The sequence below is a fragment of the Desmodus rotundus genome, chromosome 9, assembly GCF_022682495.2.
Source record: "Desmodus rotundus isolate HL8 chromosome 9, HLdesRot8A.1, whole genome shotgun sequence".
Taxonomy (NCBI): domain Eukaryota; kingdom Metazoa; phylum Chordata; class Mammalia; order Chiroptera; family Phyllostomidae; genus Desmodus; species Desmodus rotundus.
Window position 1 is genome coordinate 76,004,027 of NC_071395.1, and position 27,569 is coordinate 76,031,595.

General features: G+C 55.9%; 1 protein-coding gene across 5 annotated transcripts; it reads left to right on the forward strand.

Moving 5' to 3' along the window:
* Positions 1-6,062: 6,062 nt before the first annotated feature.
* On the forward strand, positions 6,063-27,115 carry CLUH (clustered mitochondria homolog). 5 transcript variants are annotated; one of them, XM_053911036.1, is made up of 26 exons: positions 6,063-6,287; positions 13,182-13,384; positions 14,192-14,363; positions 15,302-15,445; positions 15,642-15,766; positions 15,863-16,017; positions 16,097-16,222; positions 16,773-16,920; positions 17,147-17,239; positions 18,066-18,760; positions 19,450-19,673; positions 19,862-19,966; positions 20,114-20,214; positions 20,986-21,138; positions 21,225-21,287; positions 21,391-21,635; positions 21,880-21,964; positions 22,117-22,270; positions 22,351-22,490; positions 23,337-23,417; positions 23,496-23,621; positions 23,704-23,825; positions 24,127-24,220; positions 24,329-24,463; positions 24,547-24,620; positions 25,640-27,115. In XM_053911036.1, the coding sequence occupies exons 1-26, from the start codon at positions 6,188-6,190 to the stop codon at positions 25,824-25,826; spliced, it is 4,050 nt and encodes a 1,349-aa protein (XP_053767011.1). In that variant the 5' UTR covers positions 6,063-6,187; the 3' UTR covers positions 25,827-27,115. The 5 variants fall into 5 exon arrangements, with proteins under 5 accessions (XP_053767011.1, XP_053767012.1, XP_053767013.1 ...); XM_053911037.1 differs by having other exon boundaries at positions 19,865-19,966; XM_053911038.1 differs by lacking the exon at positions 6,063-6,287 and adding an exon at positions 9,218-9,236.
* The last annotated feature ends 454 nt before the right edge of the window (positions 27,116-27,569 follow it).

Below are 27,569 nucleotides of genomic sequence, written 5' to 3' on the forward strand. Positions count from 1 at the left end.
TTAATCAAAATTATACCTATTTTTTAAAGATTTTATTTATTTATTTTTAGAGGGGGGAAGGGAGGGAGACAGAGAGGGAGAGAAACATCAATGTGTGGTTGCTTCTCGCGCATTCCATACTAGGGACTTGGCCCGCAACCCACGCATGTGCCCTGAGTGGGAATCAAACCAGCAACCCTTTGATTCTCTGGCGGGCACTCAATCCACTGAGCCACACCAGCCAGGGCAAAATTATACCTATTTTTTGTCAGATCAGCATAAATATATATATTTTTGGTGTGCCACAGAATTTTAGGAATTAGCTTATGTGTGCCGTGAGATGAAAAAGGTTGAAAATCACTGCTCCAGGAGAAAAAGCAGCAGCTCTGAGGCTGCAGGGGACATACCAGTTTTGCCTGTAACCCTTCTGATAACAGGACCCATTGCTTCCTTTTGGGCAACTGCCCTTCTCCCATCTCAGGCCATGTGTTGGGGGGCTTGACACCACATGCGACTGAAGTCAGGCAAATCACACTGATGGGATTGACTCATGACTCAGTCTGATGATCTCAAAACTTTTACTGGAACCATCCATTCAACATGCCAAGTTAAGAGCTAGGGACCCAGCAGGGAACAAATCTATTGAGAAGGTCAAACTCTTGGGAGGCAAAAATGGCAGAATATCAGCCTGGAGGTCTGGCAGGCTGTTTGCCACCACAAAACATAGGGCTTCCTGAGTATAGGGCTACACAAAAGAAGCAGAATCAGTTGAGATGGAGACATTTCCTAAGAATTAAGCCACCTGGATCCAGCTATGCCTGCAGCCCATATACCCCTGCCATTTTCAGTTATATAGACCAATCAGTTCCCTCCCCCACTTTTGTATTGAAATAGTCAGCATTAATTTGTGGTGTTTCCCTGCTTTTTATTTTAAATAATTTTAGAATTAGGGGGAAATTGCAATAATAATACAGAGTTCCTATATATCCCTCATCCAACTTTCTCTTAATATTAACATCTTACTTTATCATAGTAAAATTATCAAAACCGAGATGTTAACATTGGTACACGACAACTAAACCACAGACCTTATCTGAATTTCATCAGTTTCTGCACTAGGGTCCTCTCTCTGTTCCAGTATCTTACCCAGGATCCTATTGCATTTAGTAATTTGCTCTTGGTTTCCTCATGCTGTGACACACTTTTTAAAGCCATTTTGAGTTGAGTTTTAGTACCCTGCCAACCTCAAGAGTCCTGTGAGAACAATCAGTGGAAGAAAAACAAGAAGACACCAACAATAAAATCCATTGAATAAAATATTCACAAAGCTCTGGGGAGGCAGTGACCACGTCCAGCTGCCAGGACTAAGAAGGATTTAATAGGCACGATGGTATCTAAATTTGACTTCATGGACATGGGATGGCTTCCACATCTGTCCCCAGTCAATTCTCTCAGGGAAGCTGGCATACAGAAAAGGTAAGGCGCTTGCTCAAGGTCACATAGTGAAGAAGTCAGAGATGGGGTTAGACTTCAAGTCACATACCCAGTGTGTTCAGGTGGAGCAGGCAGGCAGGCAGGCCTGTCCGCTCTCAGTTCAGTTCCTTGCTCCAGCCTCTGGGGATCAGGTGTGAACCCAGGATGGGCTGGAACCAGACCTGCAGCAAGCCCAGGAAGTAAGGCCCAGGCCTCTACTTGTCCTTGGCCTTTTATCTCCTGGGGCAACTAGAACAGGGAAGGCCCAGCCCTGGATAATAAGCATTGGCCCAGGACTTTGGGGTCCCATGTATAATTTTTTAAAAAGGGAGAAGACAGGGAAGGGAGAGAAGGGATTGCCCTTCGGGTGCCCCCACAGACCCCTGGAGGTGCTCTGAGGCACCCAGCCGGTATCACAGTGTGTGGTGAAGATGTGCGAAGTCAGCGTCAGATAACTCAGAGATCATCTACACAACCACCTCATTGCACAGATGGGGAGACTGAGGCCCAGGGCATCTTGCTGATTTTTACCCCTCCCCTCCTGGCAGCTCTGCCCACACAGGTTTGGGGGTGAGGGAGGTAGAGCATTTCCTTCCTTATAGGTCCCTAGAGTAAGGCCAGTGAGGTAGGGGGCTCCCTCCCGCTATCCAGATGGTTGGGAATTCTGAAAAGGTGGAGGGAAATAGGAATGCCCAGCTGAGCATGTACATTCATCATAACAATAATTAGGGAGGTGGGAGGCTTTAAGCAAGCTAATTATGTAGGCTAGATCTAAGCCTCGATAAACCTCCCTCTTAGCATCTTTACCCAGGGGCCCTAAAGATGGGAAACTGAGGAGCTCAGGAGTACCACCCAGGCAGCCCTGCAGATGGGGACTATGTAACAATAGCCTGCTAGGGAAGGGAAGAGGACCCATGGAAGTCAAGTTACAGGTTCTAAGGCTTCTGGGACCCCTTAGTCACCAGTACCCATGCTGACCAGTGGACACTCACAGTCCCTGACCATAAGGAGGACAGGGGAAGAAGGCCAGTGTCTTTCCAGAATTCAGCTTCGTGGGTCTCAGCCAGGTGTCATAAAAATGGTCTGAAGCTTAGGATTCAAAGGTCAAAGCATACAGTACACAAAGGGGATATCTGCGCAGAAAGCCCAATAATTATAAATAACGATGGGGATCAAAGGTGAAAGGCTGGGCTGCTAGAAACGCGCCCCCACCCAGCTCAGCATCCTGTGGAGCCCTCAAAAGGATTGCTTGGCACTCCCTACACCCCGCTCATCCATTCAATCAGCAAATGAGCATTAAACACCTATAGTACATCTGAGAAGATGCTGGGGATACCCAGATAAAGAGGGTGTGGTCCTTGTCTTCAGGAAGTTCCCGGGTCTATCAGCTGGACTCATCACTTGAGAACCAAACATCCCAGTTTGGCCAAGACAGTCTCAGTTTGTGCCTGTTGATTCAATGTCATTGTTAATAGTAGCCACTTTCACTCTCAAAAGTGTCCTGGTTTGGATGATAAATTATATAGTCACCTTAACCATAGCACAATATATAGGCAATGGTAGAAATAGTCAGGGAAAGTGGTGGGAGTAGTTGCTATTATGAAAATACATTGATGAAGGCAGCTTGAAAGCAAGAAACAACCTGTTTAACATGTGATCAGAGGTCGGACCACCTGCCCATACAGAAAGTGGTCAGATGATGACTTTTTATGTGTATCTTTCTCCCCATCCCCAAGCCTGTTGCCCCCAGTGTTAAAACTCTGTTGTGCTTCTGGTTATGAGTACTGTTAGCAACATGGAGGAGGCTTCCCATTTCAATTTCAGCGACACTGGACTTGGTACAATTTTCCAGATTCCTTGAGTTTCATGAATACAAACTAAGTGCCTGTCAGTCAAGAAACTGATTAAGCCCGGGCTGGTGTGGCTCAGTGGATTGAGTGTCAGCCTGCAAATCGAGAAGTCGCTGGTTCGATTCCCAGTCAGGGCACATGCCTGGGTTGCGGGCCAGGTCCCCAGTTGGGGACACACAAGAGGCAACCACACACTGATGTTTCTCTCCCTGTCTTCTCTCTCCCTTTCCCTCTCTCTAAAAATAAATAAATAAAATCATTTAAAAAGTCTTTTTTAAAAACTTTTAAAAATGGAATGAGAAAGCTCTTTGTGTACTGATATGGAACAATCTCCAGAATATATTAAATTAAAAAAAGTCAAGGTAGACCCCTGGCCAGGTACCTCAGTTGGTTAGAGCATCATCCCCTTATGCTAATGTTGTGGGTTCAATCCCTGGTCAGGGCACATAAAAAAATCAATGAATACATAAATAAGTGGAACAACAAATTGATCTCTCTCTCTCTCTCTCTCTTTCTCTCTTTTTCTTTCTCTCTAAAATCAATTAAAAAATTTTAACAAAACAAATCAGGGTGAAGAAGTGCAGATACAGTATGTAACCATAGTGTAACTCAAGGGATATACATACATGTATATACACACACACGCATATGAAAATACACTTTTCTTATTGATTTGAAAGAGAGAGAGGAAGGACGAAAGGAGCGAGAGAGAGAGAGAGAGAAACATCGATTTGTTGTTTCCCTCCTTTATGCACTCACTGGTCAATTCCTGTGTGTGCCCTGACCAGGAATGGAACCTGCAGCCTTGGAGTATTGGGATGATGCTCTAACCAACTGAGCTGCCCAGCCAGGGCCACACGCATACACTTTTGTATGCAAAGAATATTTCTATAAGAATATTAAAAACTTGATAAACTTGGTGGTGTGGGGAAGGAAACTAGGTGGCTGGGGCAGGTGTGAAATTGCACCGTATAACATTTTATCCTTCATGAAGTTTGACCCATGTGAATTTATTACAAAATTATAAGTAAAATTAAAATGCTTTTTAAAAATAAATAACTAAATGAATGAACAAGTTCCTATTGTCCCTCCTTCTGTGTCTGCTCATGTGATTCCACTGACTTGCTCATTAGAATCTTTTTTACCCTTCAAAGCTCAGTTCAGAGCAGCCTCTTCTAAAAAGCCCTCCCAGACTGCCTCCTCTGCCCATTCGTTACAGCCTTTTCTAAAGGCCTTTATTCTGCAGCCTTGTACATGAAGTTGCTGTGTGCATCTCACTGCATCCACCAGATTGAAACTTTTCCTGGCAGGGACTGGATCCAGTTTATCTCTGATCTTCCTGTAGCACTGAGCTCTTCCAAGAGCTACCACCATCTCTTCCCGATAGCTAAGTGAGGCTAGGCAGCTAGGGATTTTTTTTTTTTTTTATGACAGAGGAAGCACCTGAGATTCAGCAGGGTGAAAGTCAAGAGACTTGCTTAGGTTTACAAAAAGAGAAAAGGTGGCAGGGTGCAGATTTCCAATCAAATCCAGCGTTAGGTTCGTGCAGTACCCTGGCTGCCTGCCTCTTATGAACACCCAGCAGTTTGGTCTTGCTCTTATTTCCAGGCTTCTTGTGCAATAGTCCTAATTCATCTCTTGCTAGTGGAGCTCAGTCTGCCTTACATGCCACACAGCAAGCAACCAGAGCATTTCTCCCTTTTCTTCCTCCTGCTTAAATGTTCAAAGCTTTTCACCAGCTCCCCTTCCCACCACCTGTACTCCAGGACAAAGTCCACCTTTCTTTGCAGTTTTTATGAGGCCCTAGGGCCTGTCGCAGTCCATCTCTGCAGCTTCAGCCCCCCACTTCCCATTAGATCCTGGAAAATGTCAGGAATATGCTTTAAGTGCTTCCCAATGGTTTCCTGGGCCTGTGCATGAAAGACCCTCCCCACTCTCTGCTTCTGGAATGCGTCAGTTCACTGGCAAGACCAAGTAAATGTCACCTAGGCATCGTTCTCTGACCTCACATCTTAGTCCGCACCAAGCCTCAAACATCTGAAAATATGAACTACTGTTAGTGTCCAGGCTGTGGATTTGGTTGGACCAAGCTCTACTTCTTGCTCTCTGTGCCACCTTGGTCCCTGCTTCCTCCACTGGAAAATGGGGAGACTGTACCAGTCTGGAAATGAGAAATCATCTGGTGGGGCTGTCGAGGCCGCTGGCAGGAAGAATCCCTTTGTAGCTCAGGACAAAGTTTAGTGGTCCATTTCTGACACTTCAATACCAATTGCCATTCTCCACCTGCCTCTAGTGACCAAACCCTCGGCTGCCCTCCACCCTCTCCTCAAAAAGCCGGGCATCCCAGCCCCACCGCTTCGGCGGCAAAAGGCAAGTTTGGAGAGGAAGGCGCTTCGGGTCACGCTAACATCGCAGATTAGAGACAGCGTGGTCACTTGGCAGTTTTGCAATTGGTAGCAGAGAACCTTTGGGGGAGGGGATGGTTGGCAATGGCAGTGTTAGAAGAGTCTTCACTCAAGGTCAAGGTGCCCGCCCTACTGGGAGGGAACTGCCTGGACGTCTCCTTGAAGCCCCGCCCTTCCAGGGGGCCCGAAGCCTGTCTCTTCTCTGAGTCAGTGTACGTTCCCTTTAAGACATTCGGGGAAAGTCACCGCATTGGTGACGGGCCAAGCAGGAGCGACGCGTTTTGTCCCTCGCGGGCCACCGTGGGCCGGGTCGGGCGCGGAGGCGGGGCAGGGGAGCGGCGGTGAGGTCAAAGGTTACAGCGCGCACCACGTGGGCCGGTGACTCCGTCCTTCCCGCAGCGGCCGCGGAGAGCAGGGCACTTGGGTTAGTGGCGCGGCGGGCGGCACGGACAGTTGAGCCGGACGCCGGATCCCGCCGCCATGGTCATCAAAACGGACGAGTTGCCGGCGGCCGCCCCGGCCGACAGCGCCCGGGAGCCTAGCTCACAGGCTGGTGGCAAGGGGCGGCCGGGCTCAGCCGGTGAGTTGGGCCGGGAGCAGCGGGGAGTCTGGCGGTGTAGGCTGTACCGGGCCGAGAGGGGGGAGCTGGGTCGGGGTTCCGCGGGAACCGCCGCCTTCTCTCCGCGCCGGTCTGGGTTGCATCTCGCTGGGCCTTCCACCGGGCCGCCCCCACCCTGAAGGTCACCTTCACTGTCGCCCCCGGCTGCGGCCGGCCGGGGCTTCGCACGTGGGGTCCCGGGAAGGGCAGCGGCGGCAGGCACACGCGCGCCAGATCGCGGGGACACGTGCGTGCACACGCGGTTTCGGGGTGCGCCGCTGCCGTAGATGGATAGAATCGGCGGCCCCACCCCCTCTGTGCCCGGGTCCTGGGGAGCCCTCTGGGCTGGGGTCACTGACACTTGCTCCTTCACGTCAGGATCCCAAGCGTTACGGTGCCCGACTGCAGCCCTGCAAGCGAGGCTCCACTTGGGACCTTCCAGGCTTGGTCTGTGGGAAGAGCGCTAGTTAGGATGAGTATTGTCAGGGGGTTTCTCTGGTTTATTCTCAGAGTTAAGGCTTTAACTCCAGGTCTTCAGGCTCCGATCTCTCTGCCAGGTTAGGGGTTGGCTTGCTGGGCAGACCAGAGGGTCTGCCTGTGTGTGGGGCCAAAGCCAAACTCCTTGGCAGGAAGAGGTGTTTGTGCCAGAACTTGATCATTAACCCGCCTTATTGCGAAAAGAGAGTCGGCTCACAATGGCAGCTTTTAAGGCAAAGGTCGTCAGTGTGGAGTGGAGACTCTCTCCCATGAGGACTGTGTAGCCCTGGCTTTGGGAGTGGCCGCCGCTCTCTCTGGTGGGGCCTGCTTCTCTCCGCTTCTCCTGGGCCTTCTGTTCCCTTCCATCATGTCTCAGAGTCCAGCTTTGAGGTTGAAGCTTCTTCCCAGCCTGTCAGTTGTCAGCTCCAGGGCTTACTCAGAGCCTCAGGCATTGGCTGTGGTCCTTTTCTGCCCCGAGTAGTGGCGGGAGGGCAGAACTACCTACGTTTCCCACTCCCCCCCCAACTCTCCTCAGGAGGACTTGTCTTCGTTTCCTTTCCCAGTCTCTGGTGGTGAGTTGGGATGAGAACAGTGTCAGGTAGGCTCTCTGACCCTGCCACTTGTCACAGCCAGTTTACCTTGTGGTAAGGGATGGGGATGGGTACCGTGGCAGCTTTGCTGATTGCCTGGACAAGGCAGAGTTTGGGCTAAAGGACAGATGCTGATGACGCCAACCTTGCAGGCTTTGCCCTCAGGTGGCTCTGAATGGAGGGGCAGATAAGAGGGGCTGACTGACTTCCCCTCTAGCAAAGAGACCTGAAGAGATGAAGCGACTTGCCCAAGGTCACACAGTGATTTGGCTGTGAGAGTATTTGGATCTCCGGCTCAAGGCCAGTATGCCAAGGCTGCTCTGCGTATCCCGGAAGAAGCTGGGACAGGCACATTGGCTGGGATCATACACCGATGTGAGGGCTGAGGAGGGGGAGTCTGTTGGAGGGTTCCTCTGAGGGTCTGAGTGAGACTCCTCAGCTACATGCTGAGAGGCTCTGTCTGGGACAACCTGCATCAGGGAAAAGGCACAGCTGTTCGCCTTGGGAAACTGGGAACATACTATTGGTGGAGTACTGATTGGCTCCTTCTGTTTCTGGGAAGCTAGTATAGATAGGTAGGACTTGAATTCCAGCCTGCCTGACTATTCGGAGAAGGAGGCAGCATTAATGGAGACCCACCACAGACTCTTACCCAGGCTTCTGGCTTCAGGACCCAGCTTTGGAAGGCTCCCTGGTTCCCTTGAGGAGGTGACCAGGGCCTTTGGTGGGGGAAGAGGAGTTATACCTTCTTGGGAATAAAACTGCTTTTAGGGGTTAAGAGAACAGGCAGGTTTTTCAAGTTCGCAGTTGGTGTGTCTAGTTCCTTCTGCTTAGGGGAGGGCTCCTTGGAGTTGGGGCCCAGAGCTGAGAAGGGGCTGGCAGACTGGAGAGGTGCTTGGGGGCTCAAAGGAGCTCCCTGGCAGGATCCCACAGCTCTTCTCTTGGTAGGTCAGAGTAGAGTAGCTTGAGGAGCCTTGGACTGTCCCCAGGCCCTGCAGACCTGCTTCTGGCCTGGGGGAACTGGAAGGAGGGAAGAGAAGTGCCCATATCCTTGGGGTCTTCCATAGGCTGCTTGCCTGCCCCCACCTCTTTCCCTTGAAGCCCCGAGCTCCTGGGATGGGTGATGTGTCTTTTGAGGCCTTACTTCCTGCTGGAGCCTCACGTGCTAGGAAGCCGTGGCTGGGGCGGGGCCTGGCCCAGCCCTGGCACCGTCTACCAAGTGAGGCCATGCCAGGCTGGGGAAGGCACACAGAGGCCACCTGAGATGGCCTAGTTTCTTTTCTGCCCTCTGCTTTCTGCTGTTCATGGGGTCCCTGCGCTCCCAGCCCAGGGCAGGGCTGTGCTTTATCTCTTCATTCTGATCTGGCTGGTGAAGACTAGGGGTGTATGTATGCAGTGCTGTTTGGGTGACCCCTTCCCATTCTGCAGAAGACCACCTTTTTCTCTTTCCCTAATGCCCACATACTCAGGAATGCTCCCTGTGATGAGAAGATGGGGTGCAGGCCCAGGGGTGCAGAAGCTTGGGGGGGGGGAGATCTTATGGCTGGAGAGAGATTTGCCTCCCAGGCAGAGTCCTGGAACCTGGAGGGGGAAGGATGTCCCTGTGGGTGCCGCACCCTGGGGGAGTTGCCCTCAGATGCTGGAGCTTGGGCGTCTCACGGACCTGGGGATTGTTTTGTTTTGTTTTGCTTTTTGTTTTTGACTTGGCTTGGCTGCCTGTTGCCTCTGTGACCTTGGGCAGCTTGCTTACTAGCTATCTGGAACCTCAGTTTTATCAAGTGAGATGGGCTGGCCCAGCTGATGGAGGAAATGGCTGTGGGCTGGGCCTGGAACGAGCATTAGCTTTGTGGTGCCCTGAATGGAGGTGAGTGTCCCCACCACTCAGAGACAGCCGCCTGCCCCACTCCCTTCTCCAGAGGGCTAAGGTGTATTTGGCAAGGAGGGGAGGACAAGAGGGGCTCTGCCAGGGCCTGGCCCTTAGCACCACGTCTGGGGAATGCAGGCTGAACCCTTGGTGGGCGCTATGGAGAGGCTGAGGGCCTGGCCCATGCAGGGCCATCAGGGCCACTTGGGACAGGACCGGACTGGAGGGGAGGGGGCTGGAGTGAGCCTGGCTCCCTGCCTCCACCCTGGTTAGTATGGATGCCGGAGAGGCGCTGGCTGGGCCGTGGCAACAAGTCAGAGGCCCTGGGAAGGCGCCCTGGCGAGGCTGGGCATGTTCTTTCTCCACATGTTTCTTCTTCACAGCTGAACAGCCTTTGGCTTCTTGCTGCCAGTTCTGTTTCCCTCCCGGGGGAGAGACTTGGTGTTCTCCTGGCAGAGCAGGGGCTGCTGGGAAGGGAAGGCAGAGCCTGCCAGCTTCTTGGTGGAGCTGGAGGCCTGGGGCACGGGTGCAGTTGTTCTCTGGGAGACTGGGGACCCATCCCTCCTCCCATCAGAACCAGTGGCTTCTCAGGAAGGGTCACCTGCAGGGGACAGCATGAAGAGGTCCCAGCCAGCCCTTTGACCCAGGAGGCAGACAGGGTGCTCAGCGTCTGCAACTGGTAGACAGGGGTGGCCACCTCATGGCCTGGGTCTGGGTCTGCACCAGCTGTTGCCGGCAGCTGGCTGAAGCGGTCCTGCCCACCCCCGCTGGGGTTGGGGCTGAGGAGAGGACCCCCTTGCTGGGCCCTGCCTCTGCCAGCCAGTTCCCAGGGCCCTCGATCCTGAGGTGCCCAGGTACCCCAAACTCTGGGTTCTCCTGCCCCCCTAACAGCTTTGTTAGTAGTGACCCCCTTTCTGGGGGGCACAGGGAGGCGGGTGTGAGTGCTGGTAGCAAGTCTACCTGGAGTCCTGGAGCCACCAGGGCCTCCTGGCCCACAGCTGTCCTTCTGGCCGACCTTGAGCAGGATTCGAGGCAGGGGGAGTGTGCCCTTCCAGTGGCCGCCCCGGCAGGCCTGGCCCCACTGAAACCCGAAGCCAGCCAGAGCTCCAGCCCTGGGCCGACCAGCTGCATGGGGGCAAGGGTAGTGGCAGAGGCCGGAATGAGGGACACAGACAGCACTGGGCCTGAGCTGGAGAGCCGGTTGCCTCGCTGCAATGGCGGTCAAGAGACTCCAGAGCCCGGGAGAGGTCAGCTGCTGACCATACCAGGTGGGCTGTGGGGGCAGTGAGCCAGGTGGCCGGCCTCTTGTAGGGAGATCACTTGGCCTTAATGCAGTGGTAGAGAGACTTTTAGGGGCCCTTAGAGAAAGGAGGAAGGGTAGGTCTGGCTGTCCTGGGGAGTGGAGCCCCTGGGACCAGCCAGATTCCTTTGAAATCTGATAGGGGATTGGGTACCCCCCTGGGGTGGGAACCGGGTGCCAGGTGCCTTCTGGGCAGGCTCCCTGGGCTGCAGAAGGGGAGTGGGAGCTGTGGCCACCCTTGCCTTGTCTTCCCTGCCCTCCTCCCTGTCCTCCCCAGCCCACCCTCAGGGAGTGCAGGCCACCTGTCTGGATCGGGTCCCTGATTTCCCACTTGTGAGGTCTCAGGCTTCAGAGGTGCTGCTCTGTATTGGGTGGGGACCCTTTCCTGTGTCTTTTCTCATCCCAGGTCTTGCCAGCCTGCAAGGCATTTCTCAGAAACCCAGTTAGGGGAAGTGCCTCATATCTTCTGCCATCCCTCTTTCTGCCTTTTGAAAACAACCAATCACCGCCCTTCTCCCTGCCCTTCTGTCCCTGTCTGCTTCATCAGAGTCAGCCAAGTTCTCCGCTTGGTCTGGCTGCTCACTTACTAGGGGCCTGGGTCTGGCTGCACTGTGCACGCCCTGGAAGGAGCGGTCCTTGTGCATCCTTGTGGTTCTCGGGAGTTTCACTTCTGGCCTGGAGAGATGTGCTGGGGGTGGGGACCGGGATGATGATGGTCACTGAAGGTTCATGGTGGCCAGGGTGGAGGGCAGTGTGGTGGCATGGTGGTGTAGGAATCCAGGGTTCACTCTTGTCTCTTGACCTTGGACAGGGCTCTGAACTTATCTGGGCCTCATACATCCTAATTTGGAGGAAGGAGGAGGGGACTGTATCTGAGTTCCTAGCAGTCCTGTTTATCACTATGTTAAGGGGACCCAGGGAGGAGGGAGTGGCCTCCCTGGTTTGCCCTTCTGTGCTGGGCTTATCTGTTTTCCCAAGGGCCCTGCCCCCCGTTTCTGTGGGTCGGGGTAGGGCCCATACAGCACTGGGGAAGTGCACCGCAGCCCCACTGCTAACAGTTGGGTGAGGAAGAGGAGGTGGGGTCAGGACGGGGATGAGCTGTATGGATAGCTGTATGGTCAGAGCTGGGTGAGCTGACCTGTCCGGAGCTCCCAGGCATGCAAGGGGCCAGTCTGGCTGCCAGGCAGACCCTGGGTGGGAAGGAGTGGGCCAAGTGAGCATCCAGGCAGCCTGAGTTTTGCTGGAGGGTTTCTGCGGGGAGGTCCCCTCTCCCCAGGTGGCAAGGCTCTCCTTTGTCCCCCTAGTGCCTGGGTAAGGTTGGAAGGTTTTGTCACCTCCCCCCCCCCAAGCATGTGAGTTGGGTGCTTTCCACAAATATTAGACTTAATGACGTGTTTACAGTAATTAATTCATTAACTTAGTGTCTTCCTTTGTGCCTGGGCGAGATGGAAGAAGGAAGATGGAGCGCTGGTGTGAATGCCACCCGGAGTGCTGCAGAACAGGCTCCGGAGGTGGCGAGCCTGGCTCTGGGGACACCGGGAGGCAGTGATTCTTTAGAGAGGAGAGTTTATTTCGTTTAGGTCTTGTTGAATGAGTAGAAGTTTCTGGATGGAATCCAGAATCTGCATGGAATTCTGTGATATCAGGGGCAGAGTAAACAAAAGCACAGGTGGGAAGGAAGACGTGTGGCCTGTTCTCAGGCTTTGGAGTAGTTTGGTGTAACTACTCTTTGTCAGGGAGAGCTGGTAGGAGCTGAAATGGACTTAAGGCTGGTGCCGAAGGGTGCTGGCCTGTGAAGCTTGGACCTTGTGAGCATTAGAAGTATTAGGGAGTATTAGAAGGTTCTGAGTAGTGCTCTTGAACCAGGGGAAGAGGCCTGTACTAGAGCCATGGCCACAGAGCCCCAGTCCTGTGACCAGTGGAGTTTAGGTTGGGTGGCTAGATTGGGGTGTTGGTATTCATTAAGCAGGGCTGGTTTGCGGAGGAAGATGAATTCCATGCTGACAAGATGAGTCTTTGGTGATGCTGGGAGGGATGTTGCCAAGACACTGGACATGTTAAGGTCAGAGAAGATCCTTGGATTGGGCCCTCAGAGTGGCTTTGGTGCCCTGACTGGCGTGGCTCAGTTGGTTGAAGCGTTGTCCTGTAACTGAGGGGTTGTGGATTTGATTCCCAGTCAGGGCATGTACCCAGGTTGTGGGTTCGATCCCCAGTCCAGGTGCATACACAAGGCAACCAACTGATGCTTCTCTCTTGCATTTATTATGTTTCTGTCTCTCCTTTCCTATCTCTTTAAAAGCAATGGGGGAAAAAAATCCACGGATGAGCATAAAAAAAAATAAAATAAAAAAGGAGGCTTTGGTGACTCTGGGGAAGAGTGTTTTGGACACTATGCTCAGCTGAAAGCCGGACTGGTAGACTGAGGAGCGAGGGGGACGGGCGGGCCTGGGATGTGGAAGGCTTCTGGCAGTGGCCGGCAGTGGCCTGCAGTGGAAGTTGCGTACCCAGGCTGAGGTGGGACTGAGGAGTCTGGGGAATAGGCAGGCGCTATCCTACAGGGCATGTGCCCACCCTGGTGGGTGAGGTGGATGCCCCACCTGACCAACTAGGTCCATCTTACTGAGTTCCTTCCTTGTTGCCCACAGAGCTGCCGGCAGTCATGCTACTGAATGGGGACTGCCCAGAGAGCCTGAGGAAGGAAGAGGGGCCCACCGAACCACCCCGGGAAAATGGGCTGGATGAGGCGGAGCCGGGAGAGGAGACCACTGGACAGGAAGTCATTGTCATTCAGGACACGGGCTTTTCTGTGAAGATCCTGGCCCCAGGGATTGAGCCCTTTTCCCTACAGGTGAGATGGGAGAGAAGTGCGGGGCCCAAGGTCCAGGCTGCTCTGGGAAGATGAGGGTGGAAAGCCAAGCCTTGCCCTTGCTCATCCTGGCCCTTTATCACAGGCTGGAAACCTACCTTTGCCTTGCCCAGTCTCACTCAGCCAGCCTGGTGGGTGTGTGTGTCCAGGTTCAGGCCGTTGTCCCATTGCTATTGGACAGCTGGCAGCAGGGATTGCCAGCCCTGTTGGGAATGTATGGTAGCGTCTGGGTGGTGTTGGGGTCCCAGGGCTCCCAGCCCTCTGCTGTGTACTCAGGGAGGTCGCGTTTCTCTGGCTGTGTTGCTACCATTTGCCTGAGAGGAGAGCGGTATTGGGAGAGGAGAACCCACCCAGAGGTCGTGCAGACTGGCAACTCGTAGGGGAACCAGGCAGTGCCTTCCTATGTCTTCTGTACCCACAGGTTTGGTCCCAGAGCAACTCTTCTTGAAGTGGGGAGGCCATTTGTGCCCTGGGGACCTTGACATTGGGCAAGGGAGAAGGCAAAATTGCTGTTTTCTTTCCACCATTGTTATGTTTCCTGCTGCTGTGCTCAGGCCTGGCTCATAGTTTAGGCCTGAGGGTAACGGGGCCAGACTCTGCCCTGCAGATGTGTGTATACTGCGCACGCACACACAGCTGCACATGGGCTTGTGTGTGTGGACAGGGCCTAGAACTGAAAAGCCAGAAAGTGGGAAACTGGTTATTTGGGGCATTGATTCTAAGAACCCACATCGTTGGACTGGGGGAAGTGTGTCCTCACCAGGGTGGTTGGGACCTTCTCTCCGGCAGGTATCCCCCCAGGAGATGGTACAGGAGATCCACCAGGTGCTCATGGACCGTGAAGACACATGTCATCGCACCTGCTTCTCTCTGCACCTGGACGGCAACATGCTGGACCACTTTTCCGAGCTGCGCAGCGTTGAGGGGCTGCAGGAGGGCTCAGCACTACGTGTGGTGGAAGGTTTGTCTGGAAGTCAGGCTGCCTGCTGAGGGAGGGCACAGAGAGGCAGGGCCAGGTGGCACGCCACCCTGGCTGGCCATCGATGAGCATGTGGAGGCTCAGGGTGGCGGCAGACTTGTAGAGGCAGCATGGGAGCACGGGTCTGCTTCTCAGGCTATCACCTGCGCACCTTGCCCCTTCATGGGTTAAATATCAGAGTGGCTTAAAACAGACAATACCAGGCAGGGGCTTGAAATTGGTCCAGTGAAATTCTGTAGAGAAAAAGTTACATCACTTAAGGAAGTTAAACTTTCACAACCCTTGAGTAGGGAAGTCAGGCCCAGTGTGGACTGATCAGCTGGTGTGGTAAGGCTGGTTTGGTTGCAAAACAAAACCTGTGAACTTGGGTCTCCTGGGGAGAAGTGGCTCAAAGGTTTCAGGGGTGGCAGCTTATTAAGAAGAAATGTGGAAAAAATGTAATCCAACTGTGTCCAAAGTTGATTGATCATGGAACCTCTCTCCTCCCTGACCAGAGCCCTCATTAACATTTCACAGAACACACCCTGGGGGCCCAGCATTGTGGTCTTATAGGTTCCGGGCGACCCTGGGCGAGGGCTGCCCAGAGCACACGGTTCCGGCAGGCCTGCTCACCCATGGCACTCGTGAACAGAGCAGGGGCCGTGTGGGCTCCCCTGGGCCTGTGTGCACTTCCATGGGCATTTCTTGTGCCTTTTGGCAAAAGGTTCTTTGCAAACAAGGATCCCTGCTGACCAGCAGGCAGGTGTGTGTGTTAAAACCAGAACTCCAGCTCATGTGTTTATAATGGAATTTGTAAATGGAAGCCTACACTGGAAAAATGAAGACCACCCATGGTGGTACCATGCCAGACTTCTCTACTCCGGGTGGGTGGTTGCAGGGAGCAGAGCCCTGGCAACACTCTGCCAATTCCCTCCCACCAGAGCCGTACACGGTACGCGAGGCCCGGATCCATGTGCGCCATGTCCGAGACCTGCTCAAGAGCCTAGACCCGTCCGATGCCTTCAATGGGGTGGACTGCAACTCCTTGTCCTTCCTCAGCGTCTTTACCGATGGCGACCTGGGAGGTGAAGGAGGCATTGGGGCCAGGACTGGGCAGAGGGGCCAGGAGCGAGTTAGCCAGGGGCCAGCAAAAGCACCAAGGGCCTGGCTATCTCACCTGTAGGGGGTGGGACCAGAGGCACGCATCCCGGGGCCAGTTTAGGTGGGGAAATGGTGGCCCCTGGGTGGCCCTGTGCTGACCACCAGCCTCGGGTCCCTCAGACAGCGGGAAGCGGAAGAAGGGCTTGGAGATGGACCCCATTGACTGCACGCCGCCTGAGTACATTCTGCCAGGGAGCCGGGAGCGACCATTGTGTCCCCTGCAGCCCCAGAACCGCGACTGGAAGGTGGGATTCCTGAATAAAGCCGGGAATAGGTCTCTGGTGGGGTTGGAACCGCCGTACCAGGAGGCCTGATCCACTCACGCTGGGCCATTCCTGCAGCCCTTGCAGTGCCTGAAAGTGCTCACCATGAGTGGCTGGAACCCACCCCCTGGGAACCGCAAGATGCACGGGGACCTCATGTACCTGTTTGTGATCACAGCCGAGGACCGGCAAGTCAGCATCACGGCGTCCACGCGGGGCTTTTACCTGAACCAGTGAGTCCTTGTGCGAGCCCTTTCTGGGCCTGTGGGCAGCCCCTTGGGGTGCCCTGCCCAGTGACCACCCTCTCTGCAGGTCTACAGCGTATCACTTCAACCCCAAGCCTGCCAGCCCCCGCTTCCTCAGCCATTCCCTGGTGGAGCTGCTCAACCAGATCAGCCCGACCTTCAAAAAAAACTTCGCTGCGCTGCAGAAGAAAAGGTAGCGCCTCTGCCTCATCTCTGCCCCTTGTCTCATGTGCCACCAGGAGGTGGGGTGAACCAGCCAGCCCGAAGTCTAGCATTTCTTTCTTTTTTCCTTTTTTTAAAAGATTTTATCTACTTATTTTTAGAGAGGGGAAGGGAAAGAGAAAAGAGAGGGAGAGAAACATTGATGTGTGAGAGATACTTCTATTGGTTGCCTCTCACACACCCCCAACTGGGGACCTGGCCCACAACCCAGGCATGTGCTCTGACTGGGAATCCAACAGGCGACCTTTTAGTTCACAGGCCAGCGCTCATTCCTGAGCCTCAGCAGCCAGGGCTGAACTCGAGTGTTTCTGCCCTAAGAAGCTGTGCCCAGCACCCCAGAGCCTCCCTCAGGGAGCTAGCTGTCAGCCAGGCCCTAAGATAGCAGTTCTAGGAGAGCTGCCCGCACGCTTTGTGGGACCCACCAGCAGCAGGTCCTGGGGCGGGGAGACACTGGAGCTTGTGGGGAGGGCAGGGTTCTGAGCTGGGCGGACTGCCCCATCTCCCCTCCTCTGGTGCCATAGGGTCCAGCGCCACCCGTTCGAGAGGATTGCCACCCCATTCCAGGTGTACAGCTGGACGGCCCCCCAGGCAGAGCATGCCATGGACTGCGTGCGCGCCGAGGACGCCTACACCTCCAGGCTGGGCTACGAGGAGCACATTCCTGGACAGGTGCCTGCGGCCTGGCCTTGCCCTCTCTGGTCACCTCCCTTCCCCTCCCCTGGTGGGTGCCAGGTTGGGTTCTGTGTGCCTCCCTGGAAGCTCTGTCTGCTCATCTGTCTTGTTCACTTGAGAGCCTTTGGGGCCATCTGTGGGGAGGTGGAGGAAGGGGCTGCCCAGAGCAGGTTGTGGGGCATGGGCTGAGCCAGTGTCTCCCTCCCCGTTGTTCCCTTTGCAGACCCGGGACTGGAACGAGGAGCTACAGACCACGAGGGAACTGCCCCGCAAGAATCTGCCGGAGCGGCTACTTCGAGAAAGAGCCATATTCAAGGTACCCCTGTCCCCTCATGCCTGACTGGCAGCCTCAGACCTGCCTGCCACCATCGGCTGGTTTTGTGGTGACAGGCGGGAAAGCGGGACAGGCTGACAGGGTGCCCTGCAGTGTGTTCTGCTAGCCCCTGCCTCCTGGCAGACTGCCCTGACTCCTTTTTCTGGCCTCTCTGAGCCTGGGGTCCATGGGCAGGAGTGGGACCTGCCTCCAGTGTGGGTGGGTGAAGGGCAGAAAGCCGGTCCTTCACTAACTACCATTGGGTCCTCGCCTGGGCACAAATCCCCAACTGTGATGTTATTAGTACTTTTGCTAAGATAAGAGACCTGAGGGAAAAATAGTGCTTTCAAAAAAAAAATTTAAGTTAAAAATCTTACAGCCTAGAGATGGCAATGGTAAGAGTTAGATCTAAGTGCTTCGGGTGCTGCTGGCTTTGCCAGGGGCTGTGCAGGGGCTCCAGTCACTGCCCTCTGCTCTCTCTGCACCTTGTCTGTTGCTGCTACTCTACAGATGAGAAAACAGGCCCAAGAGGGGACCTGTGTGGGCTCACCTGGCACAGAATTGGTGGGTCCCAAAGCTGTTCCAGCCCTTCCACTGCTTGCTAGTCACTAAGCTCTCTTCTCTCTAAGTGATGTGTTTTTTTTTTTTTTCAAAAAAAAGCTTTCTTGCCCTTTTCCGAACATAAGGAAGCTGATGCCAGAGCCCTCAGTCCCCGAGGTAGCCTGCTTGCCTCTGCCATGTGGGTGAGCTTGGCCAAGTGGGACAAAAGCTGGCGTGCTTGTGGATGGGGCCTCCCTGGCCCTCCCAGCCTCGGCCCCTTTCCCCCCAGGTACACAGTGACTTCACGGCAGCAGCCACGCGGGGAGCCATGGCGGTCATCGATGGCAACGTGATGGCCATCAACCCCAGCGAGGAGACCAAGATGCAGATGTTCATCTGGAACAACATCTTCTTCAGCCTGGGCTTTGACGTCCGCGACCACTACAAGGACTTCGGCGGGGATGTGGCGGCCTACGTGGCACCTGCCAATGACCTGAACGGTGTGCGCACGTATAATGCGGTGGACGTGGAGGGGCTGTACACGCTGGGAACGGTGGTCGTGGATTACCGCGGTTACCGTGTCACGGCCCAGTCCATCATCCCTGGCATCCTGGAGCGGGACCAGGAGCAGAGTGTCATCTATGGTTCCATTGACTTTGGCAAGACAGTGGTGTCGCACCCGCGATACCTGGAGCTGCTGGAACGCACGAGCCGGCCCCTCAAGATCCTGAGGCACCGGGTGCTCAATGACCGCAATGAAGAGGTGGACCTTTGCTCCTCTGTGGAGTGCAAGGGCATCATCGGAAACGACGGGCGCCACTACATCCTTGACCTGCTGCGCACTTTCCCGCCTGACCTCAACTTCCTCCCTGTGCCTGGTGAGCAGCTGCCCGAGGAGTGCACCCGGGCCGGCTTCCCCCGCAACCACCGGCACAAGCTGTGCTGCCTGCGCCAGGAGCTGGTGGACGCCTTCGTGGAGCATAGGTGAGGAGCATGGCCAGGCTGCCCCTGCTGGAAGGTGCTTCTGGGCCTGATCCTGATGGAGTAGCTTTGGGAGTGGAGAAGAGCTGGCCCTGGCCACAGGCGTTACAGACTCAGCTCTAGCCCTGCCCATGCCCACATCGGGCTCAGACCCGTGGCTCTCAGCCGAAGCAGTGCTGCCCCCTAAGGAGCGTGTAGAAATCTGCAAGGATGTTTTTGAAGGTTCCAGTGTCAGGGACTGGGAGGGGGAATGGGGCTTCGAGGCTGTTGGCATTTAGTGCCTAAGGATCAGGTACATCAAATGTCCCACCCCACAAATAGTTCTTCTTCTCACCGTACCAGTGGGTTCCTGTCAATTTTCAGAGCCCTGGCCTGCTTGGTGACCCACTCCCTGACCCTCACCCCACCCCAGTTGTCCTCTTCCCATCTGGGAAGATCTCGCTTTTTGCTGGGACCTGCTGCCCCCTGGTAGAGGTGCTAGGCTGGCACGTGCACGTGGGCACCGATGTTTGCACATAGAGTAGGATGTGGCCTGTGCTGTCGGGGTGTCCAGTCCCAACGTTTGTTAACCCTGGCCAGCCAGGAACCTGGGGTCAGGCTCTGGGCCTTGTAACCAGCAGGAATGCCAGCGAGGCTGCCGCCAGCCCTTTCTTGTCCCTGTCTCTGTCCTGGTCCCGTCTGCTGCACTCTAGGTACCTCCTCTTCATGAAGTTAGCAGCCCTGCAGCTGATGCAGCAGAAAGCCAGCAAGGTGGAAACCCCCACCTCACTGGAAAACGGCAGCCCACCCTCTTTGGAGTCCAAGTCTGAAGACCCTCTGGGACCCGAGGCAGGAAGTGAGGAGGAGGGCAGCGGTGCCAGTGGCCTGGCCAAAGTGAAGGAGCTGGCAGAGACCATCGCCTCAGATGACGGGACAGGTGGGGCTGCTGTGGGTGCTGGGGGAGCCCCAGGTCTGTCCTGGCAGCTGGTGCTTGCCACTGGTGGCTCAAGACCCAGTTGAAGAGAGGCAGATGGACGTCTTGGCAAGGAGCTGGGGGGAGACTTAGGACAGTGGGCCCACCAATAGTGGAATGGGGCTGCCTCCCAGCGGGCCATGTCTCCACAGCAGACCCACGGAGCCGGGAGGTGATTCGCAATGCGTGCAAGGCAGTGGGCTCCATCAGCAGTACGGCCTTCGACGTTCGCTTCAACCCTGACATCTTCTCACCAGGCAGGTGGTAGAGCAGGGCGGGCAGAGCACTGTGGGGTCATCTTGGGGCTCGATGCTGGTGGGCCTGGTCCCCCACCTAAGCAATGCCATCTGTCTTGTTACCTCCACCTCTTCACATGGCTCAAGCCTCTGCTCTCCCTCCCGCAGGTGTTCGCTTTCCTGAGTCCTGCCAGGAGGAAGTGCGGGACCAGAAGCAGCTGCTGAAAGATGCTGCTGCCTTCCTGCTCTCCTGCCAAATCCCTGGCTTGGTGAGGGCAGGGCCACAGGGGCGGGGCTGCACCGAGGGGGCTGCGCAGAGGGCACTGGTACAGGCTGGACCTCGGAGGCTTGTGGGACCTTCACAGGAGTGACTTCCTTAGACCTGCTGACTTGCAAGGCGGACAGGGCAGGGTGCTTGTCCTGGTTGTACAGAGGGACCACTGACCTGGAGAGACCAAGGGAGGCCGCAGACATAGGCTCTGTTGTCTTGTGCCCTCCATGTGGGCTGGGGGCTGGTCCTCTGAGCCCCTGTGTGATAGAGGTGCTGGGGTGGGGGGCATCTGGGAGAAAAGGGGAGAGGTTCTGTCCTCTGCACCCTCACAAGCTTTATACTTAGACCCCATGGGTGCCGGGTGCTTGCTCCCTATTAAGACAGCTCCATGGTCAGGTGGTACGCCCCTCTCCGCCCTTTGAGCCAAACCTGCTGTGCTGGCTGCCCGGCCCTCTTGGTCAGAAGGGAGCCTGTGCTGCCTGTTGGGCTCTCCTGGTTCATCACCAGTGAGGTGCCCTCGTCCCTGCTTCCCCATCAAGTGGGCCTGGAAGTCCCCCAGTTTCCTTGGCTTGTGTAGAAGGTTGGGGGACAAATTGTCATGTCCTTGCTGCTCCTTTGTCTCCTTCCCTCTTCCTGACTGGGAGCTGCAGTCTTTGTCCCCTGCTTCCCCTTGGATGGGCCTCGTGGTAGTGTGAGCTCCCCAAGGGAGACCTGGGGTGGGAGGAGGCAGAGGGCCTGGGCGGGGGCCCTGACCTGCTGCAGCCTACAGGTGAAGGACTGCACAGACCACGTGGTGCTGCCCATGGACGGGGCCACACTGTCCGAGGTGATGCGCCAGCGTGGCATCAACATGCGCTACCTGGGCAAGGTGCTGGATCTGGTGCTCCGGAGCCCGGCGCGAGACCAGCTGGACCACATCTACGTGAGTGGTGCTCAAGGTGGGCTGTGAACGGTGGGGCCTGGCAGAGGCCTGGGTTGACCACAACTTCCCTCTTTGAATCGTTGTAGAAAATTGGCATCGGAGAGCTTATCACCCGCTCTGCCAAGCACATCTTCAAGACGTACTTGCAGGTAGCACCGCCTCCTCCCCTGCCGGGTAGCATAGGGACCCAGGGGAGAGCCCTGGGTTGGGGCCCAGGGGCCCTCGTGACTTTGGTCCAAACGTCCCTCGTAGGGAGTTGAGCTCTCAGGCCTCTCGGCTGCCATCAGTCACTTCCTGAACTGCTTCCTGAGCTCCTACCCCAACCCTGTGGCCCACCTACCCGCCGATGAGCTAATCTCTAAGAAGAGGAACAGGAGGAGGAGAAACCGGCCTCCAGGAGCGGCAGATAACACCGCCTGGGCTGTCATGACCCCCCAGGAGCTGTGGAAGAACATCTGCCAGGAGGCCAAGAACTACTTTGACTTCAGCCTCGAGTGGTACTTGAGGGGCATGGCAGGCACTGGGGACCTCCGACAGCCCACGGGGCAGGCAGGAGCCAGGGGAGAGGAGACCTGTGGTGGAGCTCTCTGGGGGAAGTGGGGGTGAGGGTTGTTAAGTCCTGGCTAGAGGGTGCAGGTGGCCTAGAAGGCACCTGGGCTCTACTCGGGTGGAGGGGCAGTTGTTGAGAAGGGGCAGAGATGAGAGAGGCGCTGCTGAGGCCCATCTGCCACTTCTCCCCAGTGAGTCCGTGGACCAGGCTGTGGAAACGTATGGCCTGCAGAAGATCACACTGCTGCGGGAGATCTCCCTCAAAACCGGGGTCCAGGTAGGCACGGGGCAGACTGTCCCTCCCGTGCCCAGGCTCCCACAAGGTCCACAGGGCCGGTGTTGGGGCGCTCACTCTCCACACATGGTGGCGGGTTGGGAGGTGCTGGCCATTGGAGCCTGGGGCTGAGGCAGCCTCTGGGTATCCCCCAGGTCCTACTAAAGGAGTACAGCTTTGACAGCCGCCACAAACCCGCCTTCACTGAGGAGGATGTGCTGAACATCTTCCCCGTGGTCAAGCACGTCAACCCCAAGGCCTCGGACGCCTTCCACTTTTTCCAGAGCGGACAGGCCAAAGTACAGCAGGGTGCGTGGCTAGGTGTGGCCAGGGGGAGGGGGATTCCCTGGCCCGGCCCTGACTTTGCCACCCTTGGGGGTGCCCTGCAGGCTTCCTGAAGGAGGGCTGCGAGCTCATCAATGAGGCCCTGAACCTGTTCAACAACGTGTATGGAGCCATGCACGTGGAGATCTGTGCCTGCCTGCGCCTCCTGGCCCGTCTCCACTACATCATGGGCGACTACGCCGAGGTGGGCCTTGAGCACCCGCGGGGCTGTGTCAGCAGAGGCCTTGGGCCTGGCCTGGCATTGGGAGCTGGCAAGTGAGAGAGCCAGGGCAGCGTTCTCTCCCCCGTCTCCCCCGCCCCCGCCCCACAGCAGGAAGTGGAGCCTCTGTCTCCGAGGGGCTGGAGAGGCTGCTTCCCCAGGGTTGGGGGGGGCAAGGGGCACATGGAGAGACCAGGGGGCCCAGGAGTCCCTTGTTCTGCCTGGGCTTCCCCCATCTCCGCCACTAGGTAGTGACATCCCAGGGGGCTGCTATGGAGTGGGGTGAGGGCTGGGCCTCCCTTCATGGGGCCATTGGGGGGATAAGTTCTCAGACTCACCGTGCCCAGTACCTCGGAAACACTCTGTGAAGCCGCTTGGAGCGCCCCTGCTGTTGTCCTTGGCTAGTCTGTGGCCTGCTGGTCGGCCCCCGGCTCTAGGGGGCTGTTGCAGGTTTGGGGCCTGCAGGAGGCTCCCTGGTTGCCTGCAGTCATAGAGACTTTTGTTTGCGTACGGGTTTCTTTTGCTTTTAGTTTTTAAATTTCAGCACAATTTTAGATTTGTATGCGTGTATTTACATAGATTTTGTTAGGAGGCAACAAGATTTCAGACACACTTTTAAAGGGTGGGGCAGTCTCACAGTGGGGCACAGACTGCTACCATCGCACAGCTGAACTCTGACCCCTTCTCTGCTGCCTTTGTGTAAAGCAAAATCAGAAAGTGCAGCCAGAGGGGACTGAGGCCAAGCTACTGTGGGGACTCGAGGGTCTGGAGTCAGGCAGGCTGGGTGCAGGGTGGCTCCCACCCCAGGGTGACAGCCCCCCTCCTCTCCAGGCCCTCAGTAACCAACAGAAGGCTGTACTGATGAGTGAGCGAGTGATGGGCATCGAGCACCCCAACACCATCCAGGAATATGTGAGTGGCTGTTGGGGTGGGGGCTGTACAGCTGGGTGAACCCATGGCCGCTCTGGCCTAACACAGCTGCCCCTGCAGATGCACCTGGCCCTGTACTGCTTCGCCAGCAGCCAGCTGTCCACGGCCCTGAGCCTGCTGTACCGCGCTCGCTACCTCATGCTGCTCGTGTTTGGGGAAGACCACCCTGAGATGGCATTGTTGGACGTGAGTGCTGAGGAGGGGTGGCGGGGCGAGCCTCAGCCCCAGGGGCGCGGGAGCTGACCAGGGCCCTCCCGACTGCCCCCAGAACAACATCGGGCTGGTGCTGCATGGGGTGATGGAGTATGACCTCTCGCTGCGCTTCCTGGAGAATGCGCTGGCTGTCAGCACCAAGTACCACGGGCCCAAGTCCCTCAAAGTGGCCCTCAGGTGAGGCTGCATTGGGCTAGGGAGCTGGGGGGCCTAGGCCCAAATAGCCAGGGCCACAGGGACAGGGCCCAGGAAGCACTTGGATTGAGCGTGGGCACGGGACCCAGTGCTCTGTCTTTGGTCTGACTGCTGAGGAAATTTCTGTCACTTTCCATTCCTTCTCTGAGTCCTGGGCTTGTTTGTTCCTCTCGGGTAGATTCCAGAGCAGGGTCTAGATTAGCCCCCATACCCGCCCCATCAGGCCCCCACTGCCCCTGTCTATTCATGTCCTTCCTTCGCCCCTGCACCACACTTCCTGTAGCCACCACCTTGTCGCCCGGGTCTATGAGAGCAAAGCGGAGTTCCGGTCAGCCCTACAGCACGAGAAAGAAGGCTACACCATCTACAAGACCCAGGTGAGCTGCGGCAGGGATCGGGGGGGTGGGGGTGGGGGGCTGCCCCTGGGTCTGGGCACGCGGGCAGCCCTGATCCCTTCCTGCCTGTGCTGCTCTCACCCCCGGCAGCTGGGCGAGGACCACGAGAAGACCAAGGAGAGCTCCGAGTACCTCAAGTGCCTGACCCAGCAGGCTGTGGCCCTGCAGCGCACCATGAACGAGATCTACCGCAACGGCCCCAGCGCCAACATCCCGCCCCTTAAGGTGTGTCTGGGATGGAGCTGGGCGCCCCCCTCCCTAACCTCCCAGACCTTACACTGTGGCTTATCTTTCTTGCCACCCCTCAGTTCACAGCCCCCAGCATGGCCAGTGTCTTGGAACAGCTCAATGTCATCAATGGCATCCTCTTCATTCCGCTCAGGTGAGGCCCCTCCTCCACCTGTCCCCCACTCCCAGTTGGAAGTTGGCCCTTAGTTTTTTGGTTTTTAAAACATTTAATATATTGACATGGCTCAAAATTGGGAAATACAGCCACAGATGAGAACTTCCTGATGGATCCTTATGGAAATACTCTGCATCATTGAGCAAATAACTGTAATCTTTTGTATCTTAAAGATTGGGAGAGAAACATCAATATGTGGTTGCCTCTCACGCGCCCCCCCCCCCCCCCCCACTGGGGACCTGGCCTGCAACCCAGGCATGTGCCCTGACTGGGAATCGAACCAGTGACCCTTTAGTTCGCAGGCCGGAGCTCAATCTGCTGAGCCACACCAGCCAGGGCTATAATCTTTTTTTTCCCTTTTTTTTTTTTTTTTTTTTCCTTTTATACAAAATTGTAGCAAACATACATAGATATTGGTAGTTTTTTCTTCACTTAATGTATCTTGGCACTCCTTCCAGATCAGTATGTAAAAAGTGGCTTCCTTCCTTCTCTGACTTCCTGCTATCCCAGTGTAGGTCTGTGACTTATAACCAACCCCCAGAGCTCTGGTGTGGCTCTTACAAACAGTGCTGCCTTTGTGAGCCCCTCGGTCCTGTCTCCCTCCCACAGGTTGGGGCACGGGTTTGGACAGCCAGCAGTTAGGGAGTTCATAGCGGCCCTTCCGTGTGCTGCCCAGCCTTTTGGCTCTCGTTTTCTGTGCATGATCTGCTGTGGGAACAAGCACAGGAGACAGCAGGTTTGGGCTGGGTGTAAAGGCTGAGAGGGAGCCAGGCCTTAACTCAGGGCTCCAGCAAGTGCTTGGAGTTCTTACTTTTCCAGCACATAGGGGCCTTTTCTGCTCTCGGGAGGGAAGGAAGCACTTGTTCCGTGCGTGCCTCTCACTGAACAAAGCACAGAGCCTGGTCTCATCCCATGTTTAAGTTTAAGCAAAGCCAGTGAGGTGACGGAGGGCGCAGGCCTGCTCTGACACCCACCCTCACCCCCATCCTTCTACTCAGCCAAAAAGACTTGGAGAATCTGAAAGCCGAGGTGGCGCGGCGGCACCAGCTCCAGGAAGCCAGCAAAAACAGGGATAAGGCTGAAGAGCCCATGGCCACCGAGCCTGACCCAGCGGGGGCCCCAGAGGATGCGGCCTCCCAGCCCCAGGGGGCCAAGGACCCTCCTTCCCTAAGCTTGCAGGGGTAGAGAGAGACACGGACAGTCAGTCAGCTGCCCCGTTACCCAATGATCCAGACTCCAGGAGAGGGGGGCGCGCCCTGCAGATCGGGAGAGGAAGCAAGTCCCTCTTCTTCCGCATTTCCAACCCCAACCCCACCCCCAGCATCCTCCTGGGACCCTGGCCTGGCCTGCCTGCCCCCCCCCCCCCCCCCCGAGAGATGTTTTTGCACTGGTTCAATGAATATACCGATGCAGAGGCCTAATTGAAGACACGTGAATGGAGTGTGTGGGCATCAGTTCCCAGCTGGGGGGCGGGTGCCCCTCAGGCACCCCCATCCTCAAGCAGGTGTGTGCGAGTGTGTCCATGCCCGTTAGCGTCTTGATCCGTCCTTCCTAACCTGTACATAGCCCGAGTCAGTTCCGAATGGGTGACGTGCAGATGCAATTTCTCAGGTCATTTGTATGTTTGACATGGCTGCTGCTTCTGCTGCCACTACCCCTGGGCCCAACCTGGCTTGCAGCCCAGGTTTGAAGCCAAAAAAAGGGGAGCTTTCCTGTGTCCTGGGATGGGGAGTCAACCCTGGGGCAGGGGGCTGGAGAGCGGGGGTGCACTTTAGCTCTGTGGCAAGATGAGAGCTGCAGTGGCTTTATTAATCGTGGTTGGGTCTGGCCTGGCTGTGCTTGGGGTGGGGGGAGGCAGGGTGGGCCCCTGTGCCCAACCCCCACCTGTCTGCCTCCTGCTCCCTGGTCCTAAGCTGGGGATACCTTGGGGGCTGCAGTATGAATGTATCCTTCTCACCATTTTAACCTGAGCTGCCTAACGCACAGTGGGAGTGGGTAGGGCAAGGGCCTGGGGGATCCAGACTTGAATCATGGATTCTGGGGGTAAGTTACCAGGTACAGGAGTGATTGTCGTTTGTTTGTGGAGCCCGGCCCCCTACCTCATTCTTGCCACACAAGCACCTTCAACAGAGAGCACCTCTTGGTGTGGCAAGTGGGGACAGCATGGAAGGTGGTGGCCCCCACAGGCCCCGGCTGCTCCCTCTCTCGCCTGCCTGTGCTGCTTCTGTGCCTGCTGTTGGAGCCCTGGGGGGCCTGGAGATGCCACCCTTGTGAGCTTGAGGGAGCTGTTGCAGGGGAGGCCTCTGCCCGGGGGTAGCTGCTTATGGGTATGGTCTGTCCAAACACCTTGTTTCAAAGGGAGTGGGCGTGAGCTAGCAATCGAGGCATCCCCACAGCTGATCAAGAACTTTTTCTTGTTTTTAAACCATCACGTCTTCATTTCACATTGGAATAAAGTGAGTTTTTGAAACCTACTGCCCCAGCCTCTCCTGTGTGTTCTGTACCAGTCTTTCTTGATTGTGAGGGCTGTTGTCAGAAAGGTTATTAGTGAAAGGTTAAAGCATGTGGAGGTGTATAAATTAAGTCAAATTCAAGGTTATTGCTTCAATGTCATTTATGTGGATGAGCGGAGTCACAGACGCCTGGCTGGGGTTTACCTGGCTGCCAGTCACCAGACCCATGAGAGCTGTGCGGAGGTGAATGTTACCTGCGGGTTACAGGCGAGGAGAGGCTGAGTATTGCTCCTGTGCGGGGCTCTGTGTGGCACAGGCTGGAGTGAAGGGTGCTGCAAGGTGAGGGCCCAGGCCCTGGGCGTGCTAGCTCCAATGGATCACTCTGATCACTGAACTCTGGGCATCTGTCCTTGTCCCTTTGCTTGAGTAGCACTCCCGGAAAGCCAGGAATGCTAGAATAGAAGGCTAACGTGCC

Coding starts and splice junctions, on each gene's coding strand:
- CLUH (XM_024565046.4), top strand. CDS start 10,366: ATGGGGGCAAGGGTAGTGGCAGAGGCCGGAATGAGGGACACAGACAGC. Junction 17,240..18,065: donor GAGAAAGAGCCATATTCAAG/GTACCCCTGTCC, acceptor CTTTCCCCCCAG/GTACACAGTGACTTCACGGC. Junction 24,621..25,639: donor ATCCTCTTCATTCCGCTCAG/GTGAGGCCCCTC, acceptor CCTTCTACTCAG/CCAAAAAGACTTGGAGAATC.